Genomic DNA, 26,947 nt, shown 5'->3' with positions numbered 1-26,947 from the left:
AATCAAGAGTTTGGTTCTCGCTTGGTCAGGAAACTTTGCAATTTGGTAACAGACTGCAGATCGTAACCAACCAGCATCAAGAAGATAGCCATTTCTCTCTCTTTTATTCTTAAAGATTGTGTTTTGCAAACTGTGGCATCTAGAGCGTAATATCTACATACACTAGGGGCCAACATTTGGGATCGGAGGCTTCCCGCGGGCGGATGCCTCCGGCCTGCAAAAATTCGACGAATGTACCTGGTTCCACAGATCGCAAGTGCCGGGTTTTCGCGCATGCGCTTCGCATGCCTAAACCCGGAACTTGCGCGGCCCCTACGGGCGCGTGCGCACCTCGTACGCACCCGTAGGGGTCACAAAATACGGCCCTAGGTGTTATGTTTTTACTACTGGATCTCCCATGGCATTGCTCACAGTACATGGGATGTTATGCTGTTTTATAACAACTCAAGATTTATAGTATGTAATGCACGATGTCTCATTCTGCTGCTATGGTTTAATTATATTTAAGAAGGCTTGTCCCATTTAAGGCTAGAAAAAGATAAGAAACACAAGAGAGGCCAATCAGAGTTTAGATGCTGTTTTGCCAGGGAATTTTACAGATTAGAATATGCTTGTCAGTTACAGGCTGGAGGTGAACATACAGCTCGGAAGTAACTACTGGGTCATTATTTGCTGTCAAAATAGTAGTGAGGATAATGGCGCTGGCCGTTATTTATGCACAAATGTTATAGCAAGTTCGGGCGAGGGGCAGACGGCATGGTTAAACGCGGAAATCCAAAAGTTGCTGTCTGAGTTGCGCCGCTCTGGCATTAGCTTCACGAAAACAACATCTTGTTGTCTGCCTCACCGTTGAAATGCATTGAATGGCGTGAAAATGCTGTACTTGCACAGTAGATATGAACTAAACTCACCACAAAAAGTTAACTCTCGTCCATTCTAGTCTAAGTACCCTTTTAACGACGTGATAAGTGTTAATTACTGCCAGCCAACCTCTCTGGCACTGAAAATGACTATTACAAGTGTGGAGTCTCACTCCTTCAGGTCTTAATTGTTGTTGGAGATATTTAAAAAATGTAAAATTAAAAAAAAAATTATTTTTTACCTTTCCTCTCTGTCTCTTTTTTCTATCTCTTGTAATCCAATCTTTCTTTCCCTTGTTATTTCTCCTTCTGTACCTGAACTGACGTTGAATTCACCCACTCTAATGTACACTCCCTTCTCAGTCTTTGCACTGTTAATTTCACAATCCTTCAATCTGATCGTTACGGAGATACACAGTTACTTGGCCTGTTCATTCAGGTCGCAGATGCCCGGTTTCCCTCGCTGCCCTGTTATCAGCTCGCACCGTCAGCAACTTGCCACGCAAAATTTTTTTATAAACCTAAAATGTACAAAGGGCAAGTCTAACGATGTAGAGGCATATAATGAAGGAATTATACTTGCTGCATCAAACTATGGCCCATTGTTTTAACATGGTTTTACACTTCTGACAAAGAGTGATGCCTGCCATGTAACATCTGGAGGCCAACATCTGCAAGTGTTAGAGGGACCGCTTTTAATATATTAAAATCATAGATAACAAAAAAGTGGACCAATGATGAGTAAAGTATGATCATTCAGTGTATGCCTCTAAAGCCTCGGTACCCGGGCAAGAGTCAGTATCTTCATAAAAGAGGGGGGGAAATTGGGGGAGGGTTGCAGAAACTTTAGGCTATTGTAAAGATTTTCCAAACTTCCCTTTTTTGTCATGCCTTCTTCGCCATTCTCCACCCCCAAAGGGTTAGTTTCTGTCTTCTGGCACAGATGAAACACTGTGTAGGGAATGGCAGGCATTAACCTAACCTTACAACTCCAGAATGGCAACATTTTTATGTCTGCACTACAAGCTAAAAAATCTTTAATTTTTTTTATATAAAACCCATGGGTCTCTTCTTTTTCTCCCACTCTTTACAGTCAAAATAATGCTGCGCTGGGTTCCACCACCCACCGCCATGTTCCTGTGTGCAAAAAAAACCAAACCTTTGTACTGACCTGGCCCGAACCCCACATTTCCACATTAAAATGAGGTAGGAAAGCACTCGTCATCTATTGTCCTACCATGCACATGTACAAAACGTACAAGCGGCATGCGCACTAAGTGGACATCTTTTTCATAATCATAATTAACACATTTTTTAAAGAATCCCTTTACATTTCTGAAACTTGGGCGCCTACATTTCAAAAATCTAATTTATACAGAATAGTCTTCCTCTTGGCAGTGTGCTTAGAGAGCAAGATGCACTCTAGCAATACCGTTCTCAATCTAGACTGTGCCATTTGGGAGAGGCGCAGGGCATGGTCAGGGACTTCTCCACAGAGCTACGGGAATAAAGACGGGAATCACCTGCGGCTATTCTCACACATCTGGTAACTAGTTCAAAGTGACACTGTAGGGGCAGGTGACTGATTCACAGTCTCACCTGAGAGATGGCCCACAGCCCGGAGGAAAATTAAAAAAAAAAAAAAAAAATCACCTTTACCAATAGTCAAGGACGTTTTCCCACAACGTTAATGGGAAATTTTAACTGGCTTGAACACTAGACCACTTCAACCTGAGTGCTACTCCAACCCTGCAGTTTGTGCTCGAGATAGCGTCAAAAATTCTTACGGCACCATAAATTGCATCTGCACCAATTGGACATGTCATATTGCCGGTTTCTCAACAGAAATTTTTGCCTCACATCCACAAACAATCAGAAAGCTCCTATAGATCAGAAGTTCCTACAAGTAAATATCATTATCCATATGGAGTATCAGCAATTTTGAATCTTAATACACCCTCCAAAAGTTTAGGTGCAGAACGGAGTATTGATTTTTTTTTTAATTGAGTTTTAAAATACTATGGGGTGAATTTTCCGGTGGGTCAGCGGGCAGGATCGGTTGTGGGTTGGGCGGGAAATTTTTTTTTTTGACAGCGGGTTGGGAACCCGCTGTCAACCCGCCGCAACGCGCCTTTCACAATGTCGGGTCTGTCAGCGCTGAGCAGACCCGACAGGCAGCGGCAGGGGACCTAATTAATCTCATTATTGCCTTATTGTCAGATCATTAACAGGCTTTTTTAACTTACCTTTTCATTTTAACTTCATGGCCACGGGAACCCCGCAGTTCAGGGACCATGGCTGTCAACCTGAGGCGGGAGTTCAGTGGCCATTGCTCCAGCTGATTACTTGGCAGCTTCAAATGTACAATAAAAGCTCCCACCTGACAGATCATCACTTTCCTCAGCCACAAGCTGTTTCTCAGTCCATTTCCAGCACAGATTCTGCAGGCTTTCCACTTTCCACTCTCACCTCATTGGAAGAACTCTCTCACCATTGACAGAATGCTTCTGTCATCTCTAATTCACCTGGCATCTGCTCCATCAACATGGATGCCCTTTATACTATCTCACCTTGGTCCTCAGAATCCGACCACGATCAGCTCCAACACCAGCAGCCACCAGGCACACCAGCAGCACCAACAACAACACCAACCTTCTCCGCAAACACCTGATGCTGCACAGGACAGAGGGTCCAGCACCCGAGTACATTGCTGCCCAGGAGGCCAGGGATGGCCTCACCATGGCCAGATTTACTTCACTTGATGCTGTACACCCTGGCTGCCACATGATGTGCCAGGTTGGCACCACCCCACACCAACACCATAAAGCATCCCTACAATGCCCAAGCCATTCCTTTCACACTCATCACCATTGGCGGGGGGTGGGGGTAACCATTACGTCTCACCATTCATTGCAACTCACTAAGCCACTTCCAAAGGTGCACACAAATCTGTCCAAGAATGCAAAGTGTTGAAAATAAAGGTTTCAATGTTTGACAGCACATTACATGAACATTGGATAAAACACCCAAGTGCCTACCCTCGTGTGTCTTTAGTTGGTATGATTGGACTGGGATGAGGGTGAGTGTGAGGGGTGGCTAGTGAAATGGGGGTGTGATAATGTAGATAGAGAGGGATGGGTGGAGGTGCAAGTTAAGTTGGTGTGAGTAAGGGTGTGCAGGAGTAGGGTAGGGAAGGCAGAGTGATGGGGATGTGATGAGAGGCACAGCAGGATGAAGGTGAGTGTGAGTTTGTACTCACGTTTCGTGATCTACTGAGATTATTGAAAGGTTTGCGCCACTGCACCCAGGTCCTCCTAACAACATCCCTGCTTGTGCCCTCCTGTGCAATGTGCAACCAGGCTGTGTTGGTCTCCTGGGGAGGTCTCTTCTGCCCATCAGAAGGGAAGAGAACCTCCCTGCATGCTCTAACTCCCTCCATAAGCATATGGTGGGAGTCATGGGAGAACCTGGGTGCAACTGTGCACCTCTGTGCAGTGATTGTCAGTGTTTGAAGCACTTCAATGCTGTAGAACACTGACAGCACAAATGTCAAAAGAAATTTGGGCATGGTCTTTTTAAGGAAACCGGCTGATGACGCGTCATCAAATGACATCACCAGGCCTGCTTCCTCTAATTGGTCCAGCAAACGCGCTGGGCGGGCTTAACAAGTCTGATCAATGGCAAGTGATTTCACAGAGCAGGATGGAGCCAGCAGCAGGGTCGGGACCCGCCACCGACATCACCCGTCCCGGACCCGCCGAGGTAAGTAAAATCGCGGCTTATGTTTCAATGCCTACAATAAAAAGTAGATCCAATTTATTTTGCACAATGTTATTTTTATGTCGCTCACTATTCAGTTCATTGTATTGTTTATAGAGTTTAAGAACAAATGACATTAGGGTTCCGCCAGTAGATAATTACCTCATTTTAAAAACTGTATGAGATGTTTCTGGTTCTAAATAGTTATTAAAAGTTTTTGCCTATTTTAAAAAGAAATTTCAACGATGCTATGCAGTTGAACATACAGCAGGTGGCACTTTTTTACCTTGTATCTCTGCATAAATTCAGCAAAACCAGTCAGTCAGTCATTATATTTTAAGCAAAAGCAGATCATGAAGCCAGTCTTACTTCTCATCAAATCACAAAACCATAAAATACTGATGTACATACCTTTTATACTTTTTGAAGTTTTATTTACAAATGCTTCAAGCTCCAGACTCCTGGTTAATGTTCTCCCGGTAGCTTCATACAGATCCTGTCCATCACCAAACTCTTGAGTGGCCTGACACAGAAAATGTATCTCATTTTACATTCTGGCTCAGTTATTTTCCCCGTGACCTTCAACAGCAGCACTATCTCCGAATCCCCTATCATCGACGTCTTGGTGGGGTCACCTGGTGTGCACCTCCTCTGCTGAGATCGCAGTGCATGTATCCGAATTTCCAAATGTGCGCGCAGTAAGTGAAGCTCCTCACCAGAGCACAAAAATCGGAAAATTACGGCTGTAATGTCAAATAGACACTGGAAATATTCCAGAGTGTACAGAACACATGAACTAGGACCAACCAACTTAGTAGAAAGCCACCACCCATACACTTTCCAGTTTTTATTATACTTTCTATAGAAGGAAAGAGAAAAAGAAAAAAACAAGGAAAGAAAGAACGAACTTGCATTTATATAGCACCTTAAATGTAATCACTGTTGAGGCATTACAAGTGTATGCACTGTGGGAATTAATAATCGGCCACCGGATTTAGTTCAAGATCCTTTAATAACCAGTCGAATGCAATTTTCAGCTCTGAACTGTAAGAGAATGAAATGTCATCGACCGGAAATGTTAACTCTGTTGTCTCTCCACAGATGCTGCCTGATCTGCTGAGTGTTTCCAGCATTTTCTGTTTTTATGTGAGAAGTGACCCTTCCTGCAAGGCAGTGCGATCTTGTTCCTGCTCATTTCACATTTCAGGAACATCGCTTGCTGTGCCACAAAGGGTTACTCGTGTCCCTTTAGCTCTGTCTGCCCGTGTCCTCTGGACTACTGGCAGGAGCCGATGAAATGGATGAAATGCCTACAGAAACCTCGAAAAGAAGAAATTGTCCAGCCTCCAAGCTGACTCAGCCAGTCCTTGAGCATCAACCGGACAACTGGTCTACCTCCACACACGCCCAGCTTCTGGAAAGGTCCTGAACTACCTCCAAGTGGACCTCCCATTCATACAGGGTGAGACCAATTGGGGGCAGTGATACAGGGCATGCCACCCAGGAAACTCTGGGAGGCGCCAGGAATAGGCTGCAGCAAAGCCAGCGTTGGCGCAGCCTGTCAAGCAGAGCGAGCGGATTTCTTCAAAGGCTTTTCACAGCCATCCCTATCATAGCACACATGTTCTGAGGGCTTTTTCTCAAAAGATTCGAGCAGTTACTCTGCCTATCCATCCAAAATATCTTTCCTGCCAAAAAGTAATTGCAGTAACTGTTGCTGTAGCTCCCGTAGGAGTATTTCTAAATGTAGTCATATCAGTCTGCCAAACAATCCAGCCGAAAGTCATAGATCTTGCTGCCAAGACCTGGAACCATTACACTGAGCTGTCGGCTACTCGTTAAATGCTTCTCTCTACTGGCTTCCTAGGCATTAACACCGAGACCTTGAGCAACTTGTCACTATTTCTTGAGTTATCGAAGCGGGTTAGCTGCCACTAGTGATATCAGTCACCGCAGTCTCCTGGGGCTCACTTGATTGTCTTCCGTGATTGGGGAGGTATTTGTAAAGAGCTTTTTCCTATTTTTCCTAAGGTTTTTTTCCCCTCTGGTGTTTCTGCCTCTCCCTGGAGATTGCTTGGCAGGGGATGGGCTGGGAAGATGTTGCACTATGTCAGAATGAGACGGGTTTGATGGACCAATTGGTCTCTTCCTGTCCTGTTTCATACATTCATATCTTTCTCCTCAGCCGGCCCTTAGATAGCCAGTGATTGTGGGGTTCTACTCTGCCCCGTTATGTTTTTCAGCGAGTTGAATTGGTTAAATACCTGGCACTTCCAGATAAGGAGCTCTAAACCAGTGGTTCTCAAACTTCTTTGGTTAAAGGACCCCTTTTCAAATGGATTCGTAATCATGGACCCCGCCATCTAAATTATAATACTCGGAATATGAAAGTGCTGCATGTAAAGTGTGTTTTAATAATGCTTTTAAGGAAACAGGTATTTACTTACAGATATCAGTGAGATGGATGTGCCTGCTTCAGAGTCTGACTATCCTTGGTGTGATGTTTGACAATAACACTCGGAAATGATTGACAGCTACTTATCCAATCAATGCTCTCCAACAATTGGTCTCTCACCAATCAGGAAAAGGGGTGGGGTCATTTTAAAAAACATATTAATGATTTATATACAGGTGTGTGAGTGTGTTTATTACAATAATTACAGAGTTGTTTCCATTGGTTAAAACCTAAGCCTAGTTTTTAAAGTCCGATTCAATCTATTCCTCTCCACAAACCGGATGTTAGCGTGTCGCATGATTGACGGGTCAAAGAACCAATAACTGGTGAATCTCTTATCCTGTCTGGAGCTTTCCAACCAATCAGTGTGCAGAGAGGTGGTGCTTATCGAGATTGGTGGTTGGTTGGTTGGTGGGAGAAGGTTATTATTAGTGTTAATATTTAGTTTATCGTTATTGAAGCGGTCTCCAGTTAGAAACCTTTTTATTTCAATATGTTTCATATGAAACTTGTGACAGGGGCGGTTTAGTTTGCGGACCCCAGTTTCAGAAACTCTGCTCTACACTGCCTGGCACTTTACCAGCTGTGAACAGGGACCAAACGTCACTTGCTCAATCATATGTTGCCAACTTTAACTGAGAATGAGACAAGGATTTATTTTAGTTTTGGTTTACCTTCTGCTGTAAGCGACTGATCCCCGAGGCCAAACCAGACATCTGTTCTTCTACCTTCACAACGAGGGCGCTTGTGTCCCATTCTGGCGACAGAGCAATCTGTGAGAAAACCAATAAATAAAACCATCTTAGGCACAGTCTAAGCCACTGAGTTATATCCACTAAATAAGACAATTTATTTTAGTAAGCCTGACTATCTAATGAGCATAATGCAAACCCAAGAGACAAAGCAAGAAATGCAAGACATCAAGAGCTCCTTAACATCTTTAAAACCAGTTACGAAATATGCGGCTCAGTCTTAGTTTGATTTTCACTTCAGTTTGTTTCCACACAATGGGTGTAAATAATTCTTAAGTTCCACATGATTTCCCTTGATCCCTGAGCTGGCCGATCTCAGCCAGGACAGTGGTTGGGAATTCTACAACCGGTACCCCCAGGAAGGGGAGTAATCAGTCAGGACTCTCCTCCCAGATCACAATCCAGTGACCCCTGCTGTGAAATGTACATGTTGACATCACGGATGGGATGCCCCCTCCCCCCCCCGCGGTTGACTAGCTTGCTAATGTTCACTGTATCGGTTCACGCGTGATGGTTGGATACTTGGGCATAATATTGGATGGCTGCTAACATACAGAGAAATGTATCACAGCATTCAGGAAAGCAGGGCGGAAAATTGGAAAAGGAAAAAAAATATTAACTCTATTTCAGAAATGAAACTTTAATAACATTACTACAATTTAAAACAACCAGTCGCTGAAAGTAAGCATGCAGGTGCAGCAGGCGGTTAAGAAGGCAAATGGTATGTTGGCCTTCGTAGCGAGAGGGTTTGAGTACAGGAACAAGGATGTCTTGCTGCAGTTGTACAGGGCCTTGGTGAGACCACATCTTGAGTATTGTGTGCAGTTTTGGTCGCCTTATCTGAGGAAGGATGTTCTTGCCATGGAGGGAGTGCAGCGAAGATTCACCAGGCTGATACCTGGGATGGCAGGAATGATGTATGAGAGGAGATTGAGTCGATTGGGCTTGTACTCGCTGGAGTTTAGAAGAATGAGAGGGGATCTCATCGAAACTTATAAAATTCTAACAGGACTGGACAGACTAGATGCTGGAAGGATGTTCCCGATGGTCGGGGAGTCCAGAACCAGGGGTCACAGTCTAAGGATAAGGGGTAAGTCATTTAGGACAGAGATGAGGAGGAATTTCTTCACCCAGAGAGTGGTGTACCTGTGGAATTCTCTACCACAGAAGGCAGTAGAGGCCAATTCATTAAATATATTCAAGAAGGAGTTGGATATATTTCTTAAGGCTAAAGGGATCAAGCGATATGGAGAGAAGGCAGGAACAGGGTACTGAATTTGGATGATCAGCCATGATCTCATTGAATGGTGGAGCAGGCTCGAGGGGCCGAATGGCCTACTCCTGCTCCTATCTTCTATGTTTCTATGTTTATCAAAAAATTGCAGCAATTATCTGATCACTAGATTTCCACAAGGTTAAATTTACAATGCAGACCTGATTGACAAGCAGCATTGGGTCTCAGACTCCCTGAGCTCCTTCTGCTTAGAGCTAGATTATGTGGGCTATCATTTCCATTGGTAAAGCTCAGGTATGAAAGAACGAAAGACTTGCATTTATACAGCGCCTTTCACGATCTCAAGACCTCCCAAAGCGCTTTACAGCCAATTTGCACACAGCAAGCTCCCACTAGATGACTAGATAATCTGCTTTAGTGATGTAGGTTGATGGATATATATTGACCAGGACACTGGGGAGAACTCCCCTGCTCTTCCTGAAAATGGTGCCATGGGATCTTTTGTGTTCACCTGAGAGAGCAGATGGGGCCTCGGTTTAACAACTCATCCGAAAGACGGCACTGCCGACAGTGCAGCGCTCCCTCAGTAGTGCCAGCCTAAATTTTTGTGCTCAAATCCCTAAAAAGTGGGGCTTAAACCCACAACCTTCTGACTCAGAGGCAAGAATGCTACCACTGAAACATAGAAGATAGGAGCAGGAGTAGGCCATTCGGCCCCTCGAGCCTGCTCCGCCATTCAATGAGGTCATGGCTGATCATCCAAATTCAGTACCCTGTCCCTGCTTTCTCCCCATACTCCTTGATCCCTTTAGCCTTAAGAAATATATCCAACTCCTTCTTGAATATATTTAAAGAATTGGCCTCTACTGCCTTCTGTGGTAGAGAATTCTGCAGGTTCACCACTCTCTGGGTGAAGAAATTCCTCCTCATCTCAGTCCTAAATGGCTTACCCCTTATCCTTAGACTGTGACCCCTGGTTCTGGACTCCCCGACCATCGGGAACATCCTTCCTGCATCTAGTCTGTCCAGTCCTGTCAGAATTTTATAAGTTTTAATGAGAACCCCTCTCATTCTTCTAAACTCCAGCGAGTATAAGCCCAATCGACCCAATCTCTCCTCATACATCATTCCTGCCATCCCAGGTATCAGTCTGGTGAATCTTCGCTGAACTCCCTCCATGGCAAGGACATCCTTCCTCAGATAAGGCGACCAAAACTGCACACAATACTCAATACTGTGCCATGGCTGGCAAGCTTGTACTACTGTCCCCTCTATTCTATTTCCAGACAGCCATATATTTTAGAACAACTTGGCTATATTGAGACGGTATAGAAGATTAAAAAGGAGCATAGACCTTAGTGACTTCTGTAAGGTCCATTCCGTAGGTTTGCAGCGTTGAAGAATAACCCACCAAATGTTTCAAGAATGGATCAAACTGTTGTCCAATAATACACTTCTAACTGGCGACTAATCATTTAAATTAATCACTGGCAGCTGAGCGTTTTCAAGTTAGGTGCACTGAATGAAATGCGAAACACATTTAATGCCTACTTTACATTTTCCTCATGTGTTGGCAGGAGAATCCCTACTGCTGCAAAAAACAATTTGGGTAATTGTAAATGTTACGTCAAGTTGAGCTCAATTATTTTAGCAAAAAGTTGAAAGTTCAAGCACGATGAATCTACATTAGCAAATCTCTTGCCGAGAGCTCTTCAAGCTGTTTGCATTCAACATCCGAGAACACAAGAGTTCCAGCTGTTCCACATTAACCGATTTCAGCATTCGAGAAATTTATTCCACGTGGAAATTGCTGCTCCTGCTATAATTCCCAGAGAACATCTGTCTTCATTTAACACAGAAACCCTTATGGACTGACAGCATATGGTCCAATCTAGCAATAGGATTTACCGCCCCTTCTGCAATATCACTGAGAGGGGACGTTTTCCCAGAGTGAATACCTATTTTTTGTCATCCTGCAGCCTTTTTTGTTTGACATGACATGTTTTACAGTAATTGCAACTGGTAAACTAGTCACTGAAATATTAATGAAAAAACAATAAGTCACCAAGGGGAGGACTATAAAAGGAACAGTTTCAAATCTCATTAAGCAGTGTTTTACAAGAGACATTAAGCGGTTTGCAAAGACACCCATGCATTTAATTCAGCATCTCGTCATTAAAGTTTGCTTTGTATGTGAAAGATAGAAAGACTTGCATTTATATAGCGCCTTTCACGACCACCAGACGTCTCAAAGCGCTTTACAGTCAATGAAGTCCTTTTGAAGTGGAGTCGCTGTTGTAATGTGGGAAATGCAGCAGCCAATTTGCTCACAGCAAGCTCCCACAAACAGCAATGTGATAATGACCAGATAATCTGTTTTTGTTATGTTGGTTGAGGGATAAATATTGGCCAGGACACTGGGGATAACTCCCCTGCTCTTCTTCGAAATAGTGCCATGGGATGTTTTACGTCCACCTGAGAGCAGACGGGGCCTCGGTTTAACGTCTCATCTGAAAGACGGAGATTTTGAATATTGCTGGATCTACCATGAAATCCTTCCAGTCTGATACCTGCCTTAAAATGGTCATCTGAGTACCTTATAAGTGATTCTGTGCTAAAGTACAGCAGAAACTTACAGCTTCGTTGTTATTCTTACATATAAATTAGCTCCAGAAACATGAAAAGGCCTGCAAGTTTCAGATTCTTGGTTGTCACTGTTTCATTGTTAATATTATGTCAAATAAGGAATTCCGCTGTAAGTATATTCCATTGACCAGAAACTTAACTGGACCAGCCACATAAATACTGTGGCAACAAGAGCAGGTCAGAGGCTAGGTATTCTGCAGCGAGTGTCCCACCTCCTGACTCCCCAAAGCCTTTCCACCATCTACAAGGCACAAATCAGGAGTGTGATGGAATACTCTCCACTTGCCTGGATGAGTGCAGCTCCAACAACACTCAAGAAGCTCGACACCATCCAGGACAAAGCAGCCCGCTTGATTGGCAACCCAACCAACACCTTAAACATTCACTCCCTCCACCACCGGCGTACCGTGGCTGCAATGTGTACCATTTACAAGATGCACTGCAGCAACTCGCCAAGGCTTCTTTGGCAGCACCTCCGAAACCCATGACCTCTTCCAGCTAGAAGGACAAGGGCAGCAGGCGCATGGGAACACCACTACCTCCAAATTCCCCTCCAAGTCACACACCATTCTGACTTAGAAGTATATCGCCGATCCTTCATCGTCGCTGGGTCAAAATCCTGGAACTCCCTACCTAACAGCACTGTGGGAGTAGCTTCACCACACGGACTGCAGCGGTTGAAGAAGGCGGCTCACCACCACCTTCTCAAGGGCAATTAGGGATGGCTTTAAATGCTGGCCTTGCCAGCGATGCCCACATCCCATTAAACGAATAAAAAAAAAAAATTCCTGTAGAAACAGTCTGTATATCTAAACTGTGTTGCTAGCTTTAGTTTCATGGAGCCCTCAAATATTTCTTTCTGCGTGGTCTATTTAGGTTCTGTCCACCCTCGCCAACCTTAAATAGAGTCAGGACTCAATAGTGAGTGGAAATACCATCCTTGGATGAGAATGGACAGCTCTTCACATCTATGTAAAAACCAGAGAATATTCTTTACATTAAACATCCGAACTTGGACATTGTGTCACAGCTTTTAGTCCCCTCCCAGCTCAGGGTTAGGCTACAGTATCAATCTGCGACTTTCACTATGGTCATAAAATTCTTCATTTTGTGTTACGGCAATGAGGTGGATACACGTATTGTGACAATATCATCACCTGCATCAATACCTTGTGACAAGTAATGACAACTCTACAATCTTTTGCAATATTTTACCCAGATTTTCTTTATGCATTATACATTGCAGTATTTACAATGGTAGAAATCTTGCCGTGCCGTTAGGTTACGATCCAACTCCATTTATTTCAACCTGCATTAAAACCCAGTCTCTTTGGAAACACTGGCATCTGGCACTAATGGGTAGAATCCTCTACTTTAGTACGCTGTTAGTGCATTCTGATCTGTGCTAAATGTGTCGACAGTAGGTCTCATCCAACCTGAATGCAAGTCACCGACATTGAAGCATGTTTAAATATCTCACCTTATATTGCTTTGTACTGTTTTCTATGGTGGTAAAAAGATTATAGGGAGCTGGATCAAACCCTGTCAGGTTAAATGTCATCAAAATGGCTTCCAGGTTGTCGAGGTCAGATAGCAGGAGTCCTGTGCAGTCATCGTCACAAGCTGGGGGAAAAGGAGTGGCAAATGTTGAAGACCAAAAACAAAGATTTGTTAAAATTCAAAAATCTGTAATAGCTATAACATACTTCTGTGATGGCTTTGTTGCCTGATCATAAAAATGCTGGAGAAATAAAGTTGTGTTTTTCCAGCTTCGATTGGTTTGCTGGTTGAGATAAAAATGTTTTTATTTCCAAGTGTAAAACTGCATCCTTGTCTTACTGTAGAAATGACCAAGTGTGATATTAGGGTACTTAAGGGATCATTCTGTGATTTGACACATCCATGATTCACTCCCCACGGGCATTGCTCCTCATTGGGAGCACCGGACCGTGGAATCAACACTATAATGTGTTTGTATGATGTTCCTTTCTCTGCTCTTTTTAACGGAGGAGTTAACTCATTTATTTTAAACCAGCCATTATGATTTTGGCTCCTGCATATCTTTCGTACTCTACATCTTTCGGCCTCCATACTTCAGATCATTCTCATAGGTGAGCCCCACTTCCTTCGAGAGTATTTTCACTGGCCTTGATATCCAGGTAATCTTTTGGCAAAGTATTTGGGATAATGAACAAATGACCGTTCTGTTAATTTTAGGTACTGAAATTATCCTACATAGGAACTCCCCTTCCCCCAGCCACCCTCTCCCCCTCCCCTCCACCTTCAATAAGTCGCAGAGGGTCACATCAGACCTTGTTTTAGGTTTAAACTATTAGGCAAATTTGGTTAACAAAAATGAACAAAAAAATAAGTAATAGTAATACAATACACATGTATATTTACAGTAGAAATCCTTTTAACTTACTCTTCCATAAGGAAAACATTAAAAGGTCGTAATCTGAATACAAAGTTGTTTTTTTTGGTAAGTAACTTTTATACAGTGTTTCTTTTTCCTTGTATTTCTGACCACTGCAGGAGCTGTGCTGGCCTTAACTATATCTCTTGGGTGTTCCAAACAGACTGAAAAAAACCCTCCAATTTTAACTTAACCCAGCTAACGTAAACCAGGTGGGTTCGGGATGGACGCCCGTTTTAAAGCCCACCCGGTTTCGCTCTCCACTGAGTTCAATGTTGGGTAAGATTGGGCAGGGTGTACAATGGGCGCCCGACTGGAAACCACCCCATTCCCGCTTAACGGGAAAGGTGAAAATGGGGGCTAAAGGTTCAAATTGCTACCGCTCCTTAAATATTGCTGAATAACTGTTGGCCCCAGTCAAAAATAACTGGTTGCCATGAACATAACTGCACAGAATGCACAGTCCATGTCTGTTTTGAAAGTAGCCTGGCCCCTCTCTCAAGCTTTGCAGACAAGTGATAAAAATTGCAACATTTAGGGCAGGATTCTGACTACAACTAACTTAAAAAAAAACTCATCTTGACTTTGGCCGACAGTGTAAAACGAGCGCTTTCAGATCAGCCGCACATTATACACATCTCCCAATTTTCATTTCCACATCATAAGATTACTGACTGAATTAAAAGAAACTCTGAAAAACTAAAACAAGCCAGGACATTTTTCCACACAGGTCGACATAACTTAAGAAGAGCAGACAAAGTAAAATCATAAGAACATACACATTCCTGCATTAAAATCACTACTGTGCACAGTAATTTCTTTTGTTCCTCTGCTGTATGTCCTATGTAATGCACTCCTCCGCTCTTTCCCCATAGCCCTGCAAATGTTTTCTTTTTGTTTGGTTAATTGAACTAGATAGGGATGGGAGAACTAAGGGACATCAGTATAACATATCAGCAAACAGAGAGTTTTGTGAGATGCCAGAAAGTATTTCTTTTCAAAGAGTCAAACAGTCAGTGGCCTCTGGAATAATGACCAAAACATACTCAAAAGGAAACCAGGCAGGTTACCGAGAGTCAAGGATGTCTCCATTTACAGAAGGTCGCTGAAGGTCTGGCTCTGGTTAATGATGGTCTTTGAGGATCAAATAGAAGTATCCCAGCATTTTTTTTTCCAGAGATTGGACTACGGTTTTGCGTTTATTTTTTTGCTTCTCCCAGGAGATTGCATGTTGTGGGTGGGAGAGGTTGATGGTGTGTGTAGGCTGCATCATGTCCGAATGGGCTGGTTGGGTCTTCTTCTGATCCTCTTTCCCGTATGTTCATATGTTTACAACACTTCAAAATTTTTGACTGAGATAAGCTCACTCCAGGTCAGCGGCAGTGACGTGGCAGAAATTCCACTTTTGCGCTTGCCAGCCCATCATTTTCTTCCCGTTCACTTCAACGGAGTGAAAATTGCGGGCCGGGAATGACGGAGGAAGAACTGTTCCTCCGCTGAGACTTGTGCTACATCTGGAGTTCACTGGGCTGCAGCTCCCAATGCTCCACATGTGCACTCGCCTCTGGAGGAGATCATCTGCACAGACCAGCTGCAGGAAACCATCGTCGCTGGCACACACAGGATCAGCACAAGTGGTTCAGTCACTCAGCCCACTGCGCTCAAAATCCCCAATGGCATTGTTTTTATCTTGCCTTTCGAGGTGGGTGTGTTGTTGGTGGCATGGGTCAGTGCTGCCTCTATTGGTGCGGAGAACTACCTCCACCTACACTGATACCATCTCGTTTCCTTCACAGCTTTGCAACCACCATGGAGCTTTAGCACTAAAGTAAATGTATCCTGTTACTTTACTCCATGCTAGCTAGGAAATACGGTCAGACTGCAGTTGGATGGAAACTTATGGCTGTAGTTACAGTTTCCCTATTAGCATTTGTAGGTGCTTTTCACATATATAGGGGAGCACGGTGGCATAGTGGTTAGCACTGTTGCCTCACAGCGCCAGGGACCCGGGTTCGAATCCGGCCTCGGGTGACTGTCTGTGTGGAGTTTGCACATTCTCCCCGTGTTTGCGTGGGTTTCCTCCGGGTGCTCCGGTTTCCTCCCACAGTCCAAAGATGTGCGGGTTAGGTTGATTGGCTATGCTAAATTGACCCTTAGTGTTAGGGGGATTAAATACGTGGGGTTACGGGGAGCGGGTGGGATATGTGTTGGTGCAGGGGTTACGGGGAGCGGGTGGGATATGTGTCGGTGCAGGCTCGATGGGCCGAAATGGCCTCTATCTGCATTGTGGGGTTTCTGTGATTCTGTGATATAGATTTATTGTATGTAGATAAACCTTTAAATATATCTATACGTCTGGTAGATTAAGAACAGAAGAAATAGAAGCAGGAGTAGGCCACTTGGCCCCTCGAGCCTGCTCCGCCATTCAATAAGATCACGAATATACTCAATGACTGAGCCTCCACAGCTCTCTGAGGTTATTGGTGGTACAATAGCAAGATTAATAATTCTATCATATATACAAAATAAATGCATATAGCTCCTTTATGCTAAAATACACATCATATTGGAGCAGTGCGAGGAGCTGGGAAGCCAACTCTCCATGTGCAACCTTGGAAACAGGGACAGCTCCAACAATGAAGCCAGTAATTGAGAAAAAGTAAAAAAAAAAGTTTTGAGCTCCTGAAAGCATTGAGTCATGCAGGGGGTTACAGTTCCAAGGATATCTATTACTGTAAGCATTCTTCATATCTGAGCCACACACACAAACTTTCAGTAAGAATCAGGAGTGAGAACCCTGGCCTCCTTTCCCTCACGTAGAGGCACGAAGGCCAATTGCAGCAACCCTCTGCTTCCATGGCTGAGATTAACCATCGCATCACTGTGGCCTTTTCAGTCTGAATAGCTAAATTCCACATTAGGTAATATTAATTTTTTGAAAAAGGCCTGTAATCAAATTTTGTCTATAAAAAAAGTGTTTAGTCGTGGTTGAGAATAAGGCCAGTGTAAGGTTTCATTCTATGGTATCCCGCTAAGGTTTTGTAAAGCGAATTTATACAAACAATCGAAAATTTAAAAAAAATATAGGTGTACATACATATGCATTCGCTTTCTACCAGTACGTGTTTGGGTTCACACTGATCGCAGAGATGACCTGTTACACCTGATTTGCAAACACAATGGCCCATTAGAGAATCACAGTTACTATGGACGGAGCCACTGGGGTTGCATTCACACTGCTGGCATCTACCACCCGACACCCATGGGTTACCATAGTAACCGGGAGCGCACCTAGAGACACAAAGTGGGAAGAAATAGAAAAGAACAAATTGGTGTTTAATATTGGTATTTCGATTTTTCAAGTATTTTTCCATTTACAAAATTCTTAAGCACGACAAAAAAGGGTAAATTTATTTAATAAAAACATATTAACTGTTCCTCTGTAAACCATAATTCCGATTGAAATTTTACATGAACACCATAAAAAGTAATTGTTCTGGGTAGGTTCAGATTTGGTCATTAATTTCAGTGCTAGATGGCACACACTTATTAATGCGGGACATTTTCATCTGATATAATATTATATTCGGATTCATGTCGATTTATATAACAGATAAACCTGCCACCCAAAGACTGTACAGGCCTCCAAGACGTGTGGGGAAAGCAGTAGCAATGATGGTGTGCTGTGTAGTAATGAAACCAACCTTTCACAGTACTGTCCTTCATAGCCAGGCAGGCAGGAGTTACAGCGGAAATCATTCGCACCTTCTAATACACACGTGGGGCTAAAGCTGGCGACAGAAAGGGGAAAGAAACGGACGTAACAAGATGCCGAGACAAAACAATTGATCAGCCACAACCTCACATATTTACAGGAGTTAGAAGCCTTTGATGAACTATTCAGACAAAAATCAAAAATAAAGCAACTTGGTTGTAAATAAATTTGGAATCGTGGACATATTTATAGTCCACAATTGCACTAAAACATATTGAAAGCACATTCATCTGTACTTATTTAAGGTGTATTTACAAGGGCAGTTGCTTGCTTCCTTTGTACAGCATGATTATCTCTGCACTAGGAGCATGAAAACATTGGGGCAATTTTATCTATGGCCAATGGTGTCAAATGGACGATATCGATTTAGCCGCCTCTTTATACACCACGGCCAAGTTTTCTTTTCATTGAAGTCAATCGGGCGGGGCGTATAATGGCCGGTCAATTCGATGGCCCTCATTTTACATTATCGCCCAAAATGAAAATGACCCCCCCATTGAATTTAGAGTGAAGAGGTACTGCCATCTCAACATCTTTCATTATAGAAATTAAACGCGTCCTACAGCTGACCTGGCAACTGGTTTGATGCTGACACTGAGAAGCTGAAATAACTCAATCGAGGTTATTTTTGAAAGTATTTGAGATGTTACCCCTACACAAACACACCAAACCACCTTCCCCCCCACCCCTCATCTTCATTCGTGTAAAAATTCACTAGCATTAAAAAAGTGAAAAAATCAGCCTATTATTCAACCGATCTACTGAGCTGCAAAAACTGGACAAATTCAGCCTTTGTTTTATCTAACAGAAGTGGGGTTTATTTTTTTAAAAAGAGCTAGATGTGCATTATATAGAAGCCCTTTAAACTTTCAGATTTTACCAAAGTAAAAAGCCTGCATCCATTTTTTTTAAGATGTTGGCATGCTTACATCAACAAGGACCAAATTTATGGGGTAAATTCAGCACGAGTGTGCTCCCAAGTGGAGCATCATTAGACAGATTGTAGCAAGGCTCCGCTACAGAAGCGCAGTCTCACTGAATCTGCTCTTATGTTAAATGGAGAGCTCCACTCTTAATGCCCCACCCATTGGGCTGGATTTTCATTGAGGAGTCGGGTAGGAGGCGGGACTACAACTTTCGGGGTTGTAGTCCCGCCTCCATCGAGTTGTAGCCAACCCACGTGATTTTGACTTGATTGACCTTGTTGAGCCCGCCCAGCGGGCTCAGCAGGCCAATTAAGAGCCACCCGGCAACAGGTGACGTCACAGATTGACATTTCATCTGTCAAGACCTTTTGACAGATGAAATATCAGCATTTCACAGCTGTTTGAAGCTATCAAACACTGACAATCTGCACTCCAAGTTAATTCCTTCCTCTCAGGCTGATTTAGAGATCCCTCCGGAACAGAAAGCTGAATGATGCAATTTTTGACAGATCGCGGCCATTCTGCTTTCTGTGCCGGTGAGATGAGGGACTCCCGAGACCTGAAGGAAGAAAGGCTGTAAAGGTAAGTAAAACTTCTTTAAACACACCAAACACACTTACCTCTGCACTCATGCACCCATCACTCACCTGAACACCGGACATCTCGACCCTCCAAGCCCTTCAGCCCGACGGCCCGCCTCGCTAACTTGGCGTGGTTTGGAGCCGTCGGGAATCCCACACTTCACCAATGAAAATAGGGATTAGGCTAAAAACTGCCTGTTAACTACCTGTTAACAGGCAGTTAATTGTCACTAATCCCCTTCCCGCCTCGGGGAGGCGGGTCCCAGTGTGGGGCGGGTACCCGCCTCCTTTGAAACTGGCATGGAGGCAGGTTGGGGGCGGGATGGGTTCGTGCCCCCCGATTTCGGGATTTTAACCCCCCACACGTCTCCAATCCCGCCTCCACGGCTCAATGAAAACCCTGCCCATAATTTCTCTTCAAGATGCTGACCGGCCTGTCGAGACTTTCTGGTATTTCAGATATTGTTTCAGCTTCACAGTCCTTTCTTTTTATTTCCACCATATCCAATTATCTTGAAGTTGCACGCAGGAGCACTAACTGAAGTATGCTTATGAAAAAAAAAATCCTTTGAAAACAACAGATGCCTGTGGTTATACATTACCTGCCAGAATTGGACCGGGGACAGGCACAAAGTGAGCAGTCATTGATAGATCCATTTACTCTGCCATAGTATCCTGAAGCACACAGTTCGCAGTGATCACCCACTGTGTTGTCTTGACATCCCTGGTTTACAGAAATAGAAAAAAAATCACAAACAGATCATCCTCACTCAGCAGGAGCGCTGGGGGTGGGTAAGAATAACCCATTTAAATCAACCGAGCATGGTGTCAGGCAACCGAGTCTGTATATTGAGGGTTGTCACCCCTCTTGTGAAAGATTACTGCCTCAATGAGACCGACTGGATAACTCCAAAGCAACTAAGCTGTGAACAACAGTCTTGGAGTAGAAATAAAAGTCTTATTTGACAGAGGCGCTGAGGGTTCCCTTTCTCACAACTAGCTAGCTTAAATAAATGAAACGGTGCCTGCAAAAATCACAAATCTTGAGATCGTCAATATGTTAGATATTTACTCAGTTAACAACCTACAGGAGTAAGCTAATAAGATGTCACCTCTGAACTCCTGAAGTTATTTTAGGACAGGGAAGCTCTTGCCTCGTCGCAAATGCCAAATGCTTGTCGACTGTAAAGACAACAGCAGCAAAGGTGATCACGACTGTAGAATATTTAATGCTAATAGCTTAATTCAAGTGCTAGCTCTAATCACATATACACTGATCATCTTCCTAATTAAAGTATTATTTTCCAGGCCAACATTTCACTATGAAAGGAGTTTCGCTACACCCGGAGCCACCTGGAAGCCTTGGGGATGAATTCATTGTTATGCTTTGAGAGCTTTTCATTATTAAAAAGGGAGACTTATTATATCAGAACTTTCATGCATTGTATGGGCTTATTAGTGATCAATACAATGTTAACAAGTGGGAGCTCAATGCACATAATATTAAATCAGAACCGGTCTCTAATTCCAGCTAAGATTGATATTTTAAATCAAAGCAGATAGTTAATCTAGGTGCCCAGAAGGGCAGGCTGCTGCCTTATATGTAGAGGGCAATAATGGATTTTAGAGCTTTTAAACTTGGCTTCACAAAGAAACAGAACATTTGCTGCTTTTGATTGATCTACAATTGAAAATGAGAACAACTCTGGGTAAATCATTATTTCTTTGGGATGTCAGAACATCTACAAATTACATCAGCAAAATAATTGGTGTTATTTAGTACTAGGTATGTCATGTGGTTTAGCGTTAAGAATTGTTATGGTGACACCTCCACTCAATTACTAGCTACAAAATAAAAACAAAGTCATGGTGGTGAGGTCTCAATGGCTCAGTCATGTATTACACTGTGGTACTGAGCTATGGGATAGGAGGTTCCAGCTTCATTTCCTGGTAGGTGCTGAGCTTGTTTATCTCAGCATAGGTCTCCCTGGGGCTGGGGGGTGGGTAGTGGAAATCAGACAGGATTCCCAATCTCGCCCCTTAGGAAACAGCACACGCTTAGATGTTGGGTAAGTGTAGGATTTTGCTTGGCTTTGACACTCCTTACAGTACAATAGTCTATTAACGCTCACTGTCTAAGCTCACAAATGAAGAATGGCTGCTTGGGTGAATAAGCACCAAGGACCCATTCCTTAGTATTATTCCATCGTGTTGTGTGGCACTACCACTGTACTAAATGGGATAGATTCAGAACAGATCCAGCAGCTCAAAACTGGGCATCCATGAGGCACTGTGTGCCATCAGCAGCAGCAGAATTGTATTCCACCACAATCTGTAACCTCATGGCCCGGCATATCCCTCACTCTACCATTACCATCAAGCCAGGGGACCAACCCTGGTTCAATGAGGAGTGTAGAAGAGCATGCCAGGAGCAGCACCAGGCGTACCCGAAATTGAGGTGCCAACCTGGTAGAGCTACAACACCAGACTACGTGCATGCTAAACAACAGAAGCAGCATGCTACAGACAGAGCTAAGAGATCCCACAACCAACAGATCAGATTAAAGCTCTGCCGTCCTGCCACATCCAGTTGTGAATGATGGTAGACAACTAAATAACTAACTGGAGGGGGAGGCTCCATGAATATCCCCATTCTCAATGATGGTGGAGCCCAGCACGTGAGTGCAAAAGACAAGGCTGGAGCATTCGAAACCATCTTCAGCCAGAAGTGCCGAGTGGATGATCCATCTCGGCCTCCTCCTGAGGTCCCCACCATCACAGGTGCCAGTCTTCAGACAATTTGATTCACTCCATGTGATATCAAGAAACGACAGAGCGCATTGGATAGCAAAGGCTATGGGCCCCGACAACATCCTGGCTGTAGCGCTGAAGACCTGTGCTCCAGATCTAGCCGTGCCTCTAGCCAAGTTGTTCCAGTACAGCTATAACACTGACATCTACCCAGCAAAGTGGAAAATTGCCCAGGTATATCCTGTCCACAAAAAGCAGGACAAATCCAATCCAGACAATTACTGGCCCATCAGCCTACTCTCAATCATCAGCAAAGTGACGGAAGGTGTCATCGACAGTGCTATCAAGTGGCACTTACTCACCAATAACCTGCTCATCGATGCTCAGTTTGGGTTCTGCCAGGACCACTTGGCTCCAGACCTCATTAAAGCCTTGGTCCAAACATGGGAAAATTCCAGAGGTGAGGTGAGAGTGTCTGCCCTTGACATCAAGGCAGCATTTGACCGAGTGTGGCATCAAGGAGCCCGATAAAATTGACGTCAATGGGGATCGGGGAAAACTGGCTGGAGTCATACCGAGCACAAAGAAAGATGGTGTGGTGATTGGAAGTCAATCATCTCAGCCCCAGGACATCACTGCAGGAGTTCCTCAGGGCAGTGTCCTAGGCCCAACCATCTTCAGATGCTTCATCAATGACCTTCCCTCCATCATAAGGTCAGAAGTGGGGATTACCACTGGTATTACCATTGCCGAATCCCCCATCATCAACAACCTGGGGAGGGGGGGATCACCAGTGACCAGAAACTTAACTGGACCAGCCACATAAATACTGTGGCTACAAGAGCAGGTCAGAGGCTAGGTATTCTGCGGTCAGTGTCTCACCTCCTGACTCCCCAAAGCCTTTCCACCATCTACAAGGCACAAGTAAGGAGTGTGATGGAATACTCTCCACTTGCCTGGATGAGTGCAGCTCCAACAACACTCAAGAAGCTTGACACCATCCAGGACAAAGCAGCCCGCTTGATTGGCACCCCATCCACCACCTTAAACATTCACTCCCTCCACCACCAGCATACCGTGGCTGCAGTGTGTACCATCTACAAGATGCACTGCAGCAAATTGCCAAGGCTTCTTCGACACCACCTCACAAACCCACAACCTCTACCACCTAGATGCCAAGGGCAGCAGGCGCATGGGAACACCACCACCTCCAAGTTCCCCTCCAAGTCACACACCATCCTGACTTGTAAATATATCACCATTCCTTCATCGTGGCTGGGTCAAAATCCTGGAACTCCCTCCCTAACAGCACCATGGGCGTACCTTCACCACACAGACTGCAGCGGTTCAGGAAGGCGGCTCACCACCACCTTCTCAAGGGCAACTAGGGATGAGCAATAAATGCTGGCCTTGCCAACAACGCCCACATCTCAGGAACGAATAAATTTTAAAAAAAAGCAAAACATTCAGCCCCAAGGGACCATTCCTCGGTGTTATTCGACATCTTGATAAAGCGCAGGTTAGGCCACAACTGGAGTATTGCATCCAGTTCTGGTCACCACACTTTAGGAAGGATGTGAAGGCCCTTGTAAGGGTGCAGAGGAGATTTACCAGAATGGTTCTGGGGATCACACAGAATCACAGAAACCCCACAGTGCAGATAGAGGCCATTTCGGCCCATCGAGCCTGCACCGACACATATCCCACCCGATCCCCGTAACCCCTACACCAACACATATCCCACCCTATCCCCGTAACCCCACATATTTTAATCCCCTGACACTAAGGGTCAATTTATCATAGCCAATCAACCTAACTCGCACATCTTTGGACTGTGGGAGGAAACCGGAGCACCCGGAGGAAACCCACGCAAACACGGGGAGAATGTGCAAACTCCACACAGACAGTCGCCCGAGGCCGGATTCGAAGCCGGGTCCCTGGCGCTGTGAGGCAACAGTGCTAACCACTATGCCACCGTGCTGCCTGTGGGATCTTATCTACAAGGACAGGTTGTAGAAGCTGGATTTGTTTTCATTAGAGCAAAGGAGGTTGAGGGGTGATTTGATAGAGGTGTACAAGATTATGACGGGTTTGGATAGGCTAGACGGGGAAAGGCTGTTCCCGGTAGTTTATGGTACAAGGACTAGGGGACACAGATTTAAGGTTTTGGGCAAGAGATACAGGGGGGATGTGAGGAAAAACTTTTTTACGCAGCGAGTGGTGAGGACCTGGAACTCGCTGCCGACGGAAGTGGTGGAAACGGAGACACTCAATGTTTTCAAGGGGAGACTGGATAGGCACTTGAGGGAAATAAACCTGCAGGGCTACGGGGATAGAGCAGGGGAATGGGACTGACTGGATTGCTCTACAGAGAACCGGCACGGACTGGATGGGCCGAATGGCCTCCTTTTGTGCCGTTATGACTCTCTCTTCAGAAAAGGCAGGGTTGAAAAATAAAGCCAAGTGACTCCTGCCACTTACAGCAGTTCCTTTCCTGCCACCCATCTTGACAATAGGAAACGACTGCCTCAAGACAGAAGCAGCACGGTGGCAGAGTGTTTGAGCTCTAATGTGCATCGCCACATAGTGGTGGGACGCAGGTTCAACCAGCCACTCTACTAACAATGCAGGAAGGGAAAATTAAATGGGGAGGGAACCAGCAATGGAAAAAAAAGCTGCATTTCACCACGCAGGCAAATGCTAAACACAGAATACGTGAAATTATTTTGTGCATCCACTGAGCAACATTTATATTTCCTTTTAAAGGATAAAGCATACCTACATCCCCAAAATACCTAAATTTGAGTACTTAGTGAATTATCCTAAAATGGGTGAATTCTGTGCTTTTCCCTGGTAACAAGAATTAAAGAAAATGTGTATCAGAAAACAGCGAGTGAGTTCCAGAATCTAATCTAGTCACTGCATTCATATAAAGCGTCGTACTCTTCGATTCGCTTACAGTCTTGTAAGTCTTTGCCAGTATTGCATCCATCTGTAAGTGGCACCTACCTGACATTTGCCTGTATCAAGGTCACAGATATTACTGTGGTTGTTGCACTGGCATGAGACGCATGCGATATCGAGGGGGCGGAGGCCATTCGTTGTCTTCTGTCTATAAAAACCTGGAGCACATTCCTTTAAAAAAAAAGGTCAACGGTGAAGAGGTTAAATAGAGGATTAATCACAGACAAGAAACAGGGGGTCAGTTTAACCAAACCTGCGCAGTGGGAAGCTGAGGGGATGCACTGGTCATTGGTCGCCCGTTTTACACCTCACCCGGTTTAACCGTCCACTAGACTTCACCAGAAAGCGGTTTAAAACGGAAGACGGAACCAATCCCGCCTGTTCCCTGCTGGTGGGTTCGAGGAAAATGATCCCCATGATTGGTGAATCTGTTGCTGTGTTTTATCTGTACGGAGCCATTATGGCTCATCGTACTGTTTTGTACTCTAACTGATTGTTTATCTGGGCTTCGAATCTACGAAGCTTTTCACCTCCTTCAATCTGTCCTTCCTCCTGCACTCAACAGGCTGTTAAAAGCCAAAACTTGGCGATACCCAAACTCTGCTACAAAGGCAGAAATACTGCGGATGCTGGAAATCTGAAATATAAACAGAAAAGGCTGGAAATACTCGGTTAACTCTTGTTTCTCTCGTCACAGATGCGGCCTGGCCTGCTGAGTATTGCCAGCATTTTCAGTTTATAACACAAGCCCTACTTCCTGACTTAGTTCATTCTATCCTTTTCAGTCCTTGTGGCGTCTGCGCTGTGGGACTGGACCTTTCAGATACATTTCTCTGCTTAAAGAAAGCTCAATATTTCTTCTAAGCTACAAGTACTTGTTTATCAAAGGAATTTATTATAAATATGCCAACTTCCTGGCAATTAAAATATATATAACAAAAATGATCTTAAAAAATTGTGACAATATCTTAATAATGTTCCTATCGGATCGAACCACTCATCTGGGAGGTAAAATATTACTTCAACATTTGAAAATGAGATACAACTTTTTTTTAAATCATGTCAGAAATATATAAAATATATATAGTACTATTCTAGGTTTAAGTTATCATTAGCTTTTCTCAACAGCATTAAGTCTATTTACAAATGGTCTATCAATTAATTACCAAGGCTAAAAACAATCCTGAGAGCTAGGGTTCATAATTGTTGCAGTCACTACCCAATTATTAAACAGCCCAAATACCATGTGGATCAACACTACAAACACAACCGGCGTAGAATACTAATATTTAAACAGCCGGCACGCACATTTACAGGCCCACATGAGAATTGCATCAAGCGCGCGCCTTGGGCATCAGTGGGGTGGCTAAGGTGCCTTCGCCCCACCGCCCCCCCCACTGCAAACCCCACATTTTTGCTGCCAACCGCATTTTTCAGACAAGAAATGGGCGGGCGCGGGTTGAAAATCATCCCTCCCCAAGACTGGAGTGTCAGGTTTATGTCAAGCGCATTGCCGCTACATGAAAATCTAGTAGGCCATTCAGCCCCTCGGGCCTGCTCCAACAATCAACCAATTAGATCCTGGCTCATTTGTGCCTCAACTGCATTTTCCCACCTTTGCTCCATATCTCTTGGTGCCCTTACCTAACAAAAGCCCATCTATCCTCCGTATCATTCGCAACTCCTCAGATAATGAAGCAGTCCATGCCTACATGCAACAAGATTGGGATGACATTCAGGCTTGGGCTGATAAGTGGCAGGTAACATTCGCGCCACACAAGTGCCAGGCAATGACTATCTCCAACAAGCGAGAGTCTAACCACCGTCC

At 44.3% G+C, this 26,947-nt stretch overlaps 1 protein-coding gene across 1 annotated transcript in view; it reads right to left on the bottom strand.

Annotated features, from left to right (window-relative positions):
• lama1 (laminin, alpha 1) overlaps positions 1-26,947 on the bottom strand; it is a 406,389-nt gene that overhangs the window by 103,237 nt on the left and 276,205 nt on the right. The window contains exons 29-35 of the mRNA XM_085992396.1: positions 25,165-25,290; positions 20,007-20,128; positions 17,827-17,913; positions 17,220-17,413; positions 13,187-13,329; positions 7,749-7,847; positions 5,031-5,142 (exon numbers count right to left, since the gene is read on the bottom strand). Of these exons, the coding sequence (XP_085848522.1) occupies positions 5,031-5,142; positions 7,749-7,847; positions 13,187-13,329; positions 17,220-17,413; positions 17,827-17,913; positions 20,007-20,128; positions 25,165-25,290 (883 nt within the window). The remainder of the gene's footprint in view (positions 1-5,030; positions 5,143-7,748; positions 7,848-13,186; positions 13,330-17,219; positions 17,414-17,826; positions 17,914-20,006; positions 20,129-25,164; positions 25,291-26,947) is intronic.

The sequence above is a fragment of the Somniosus microcephalus genome, chromosome 7 (assembly GCF_052327205.1).
Source record: "Somniosus microcephalus isolate GS21.2 chromosome 7, FLI_Smic_1.0, whole genome shotgun sequence".
Lineage (NCBI taxonomy): Eukaryota > Metazoa > Chordata > Chondrichthyes > Squaliformes > Somniosidae > Somniosus > Somniosus microcephalus.
Note: the sequence above shows the minus strand (reverse complement) of the source record. Positions and strands in the feature narration are given on the sequence as shown.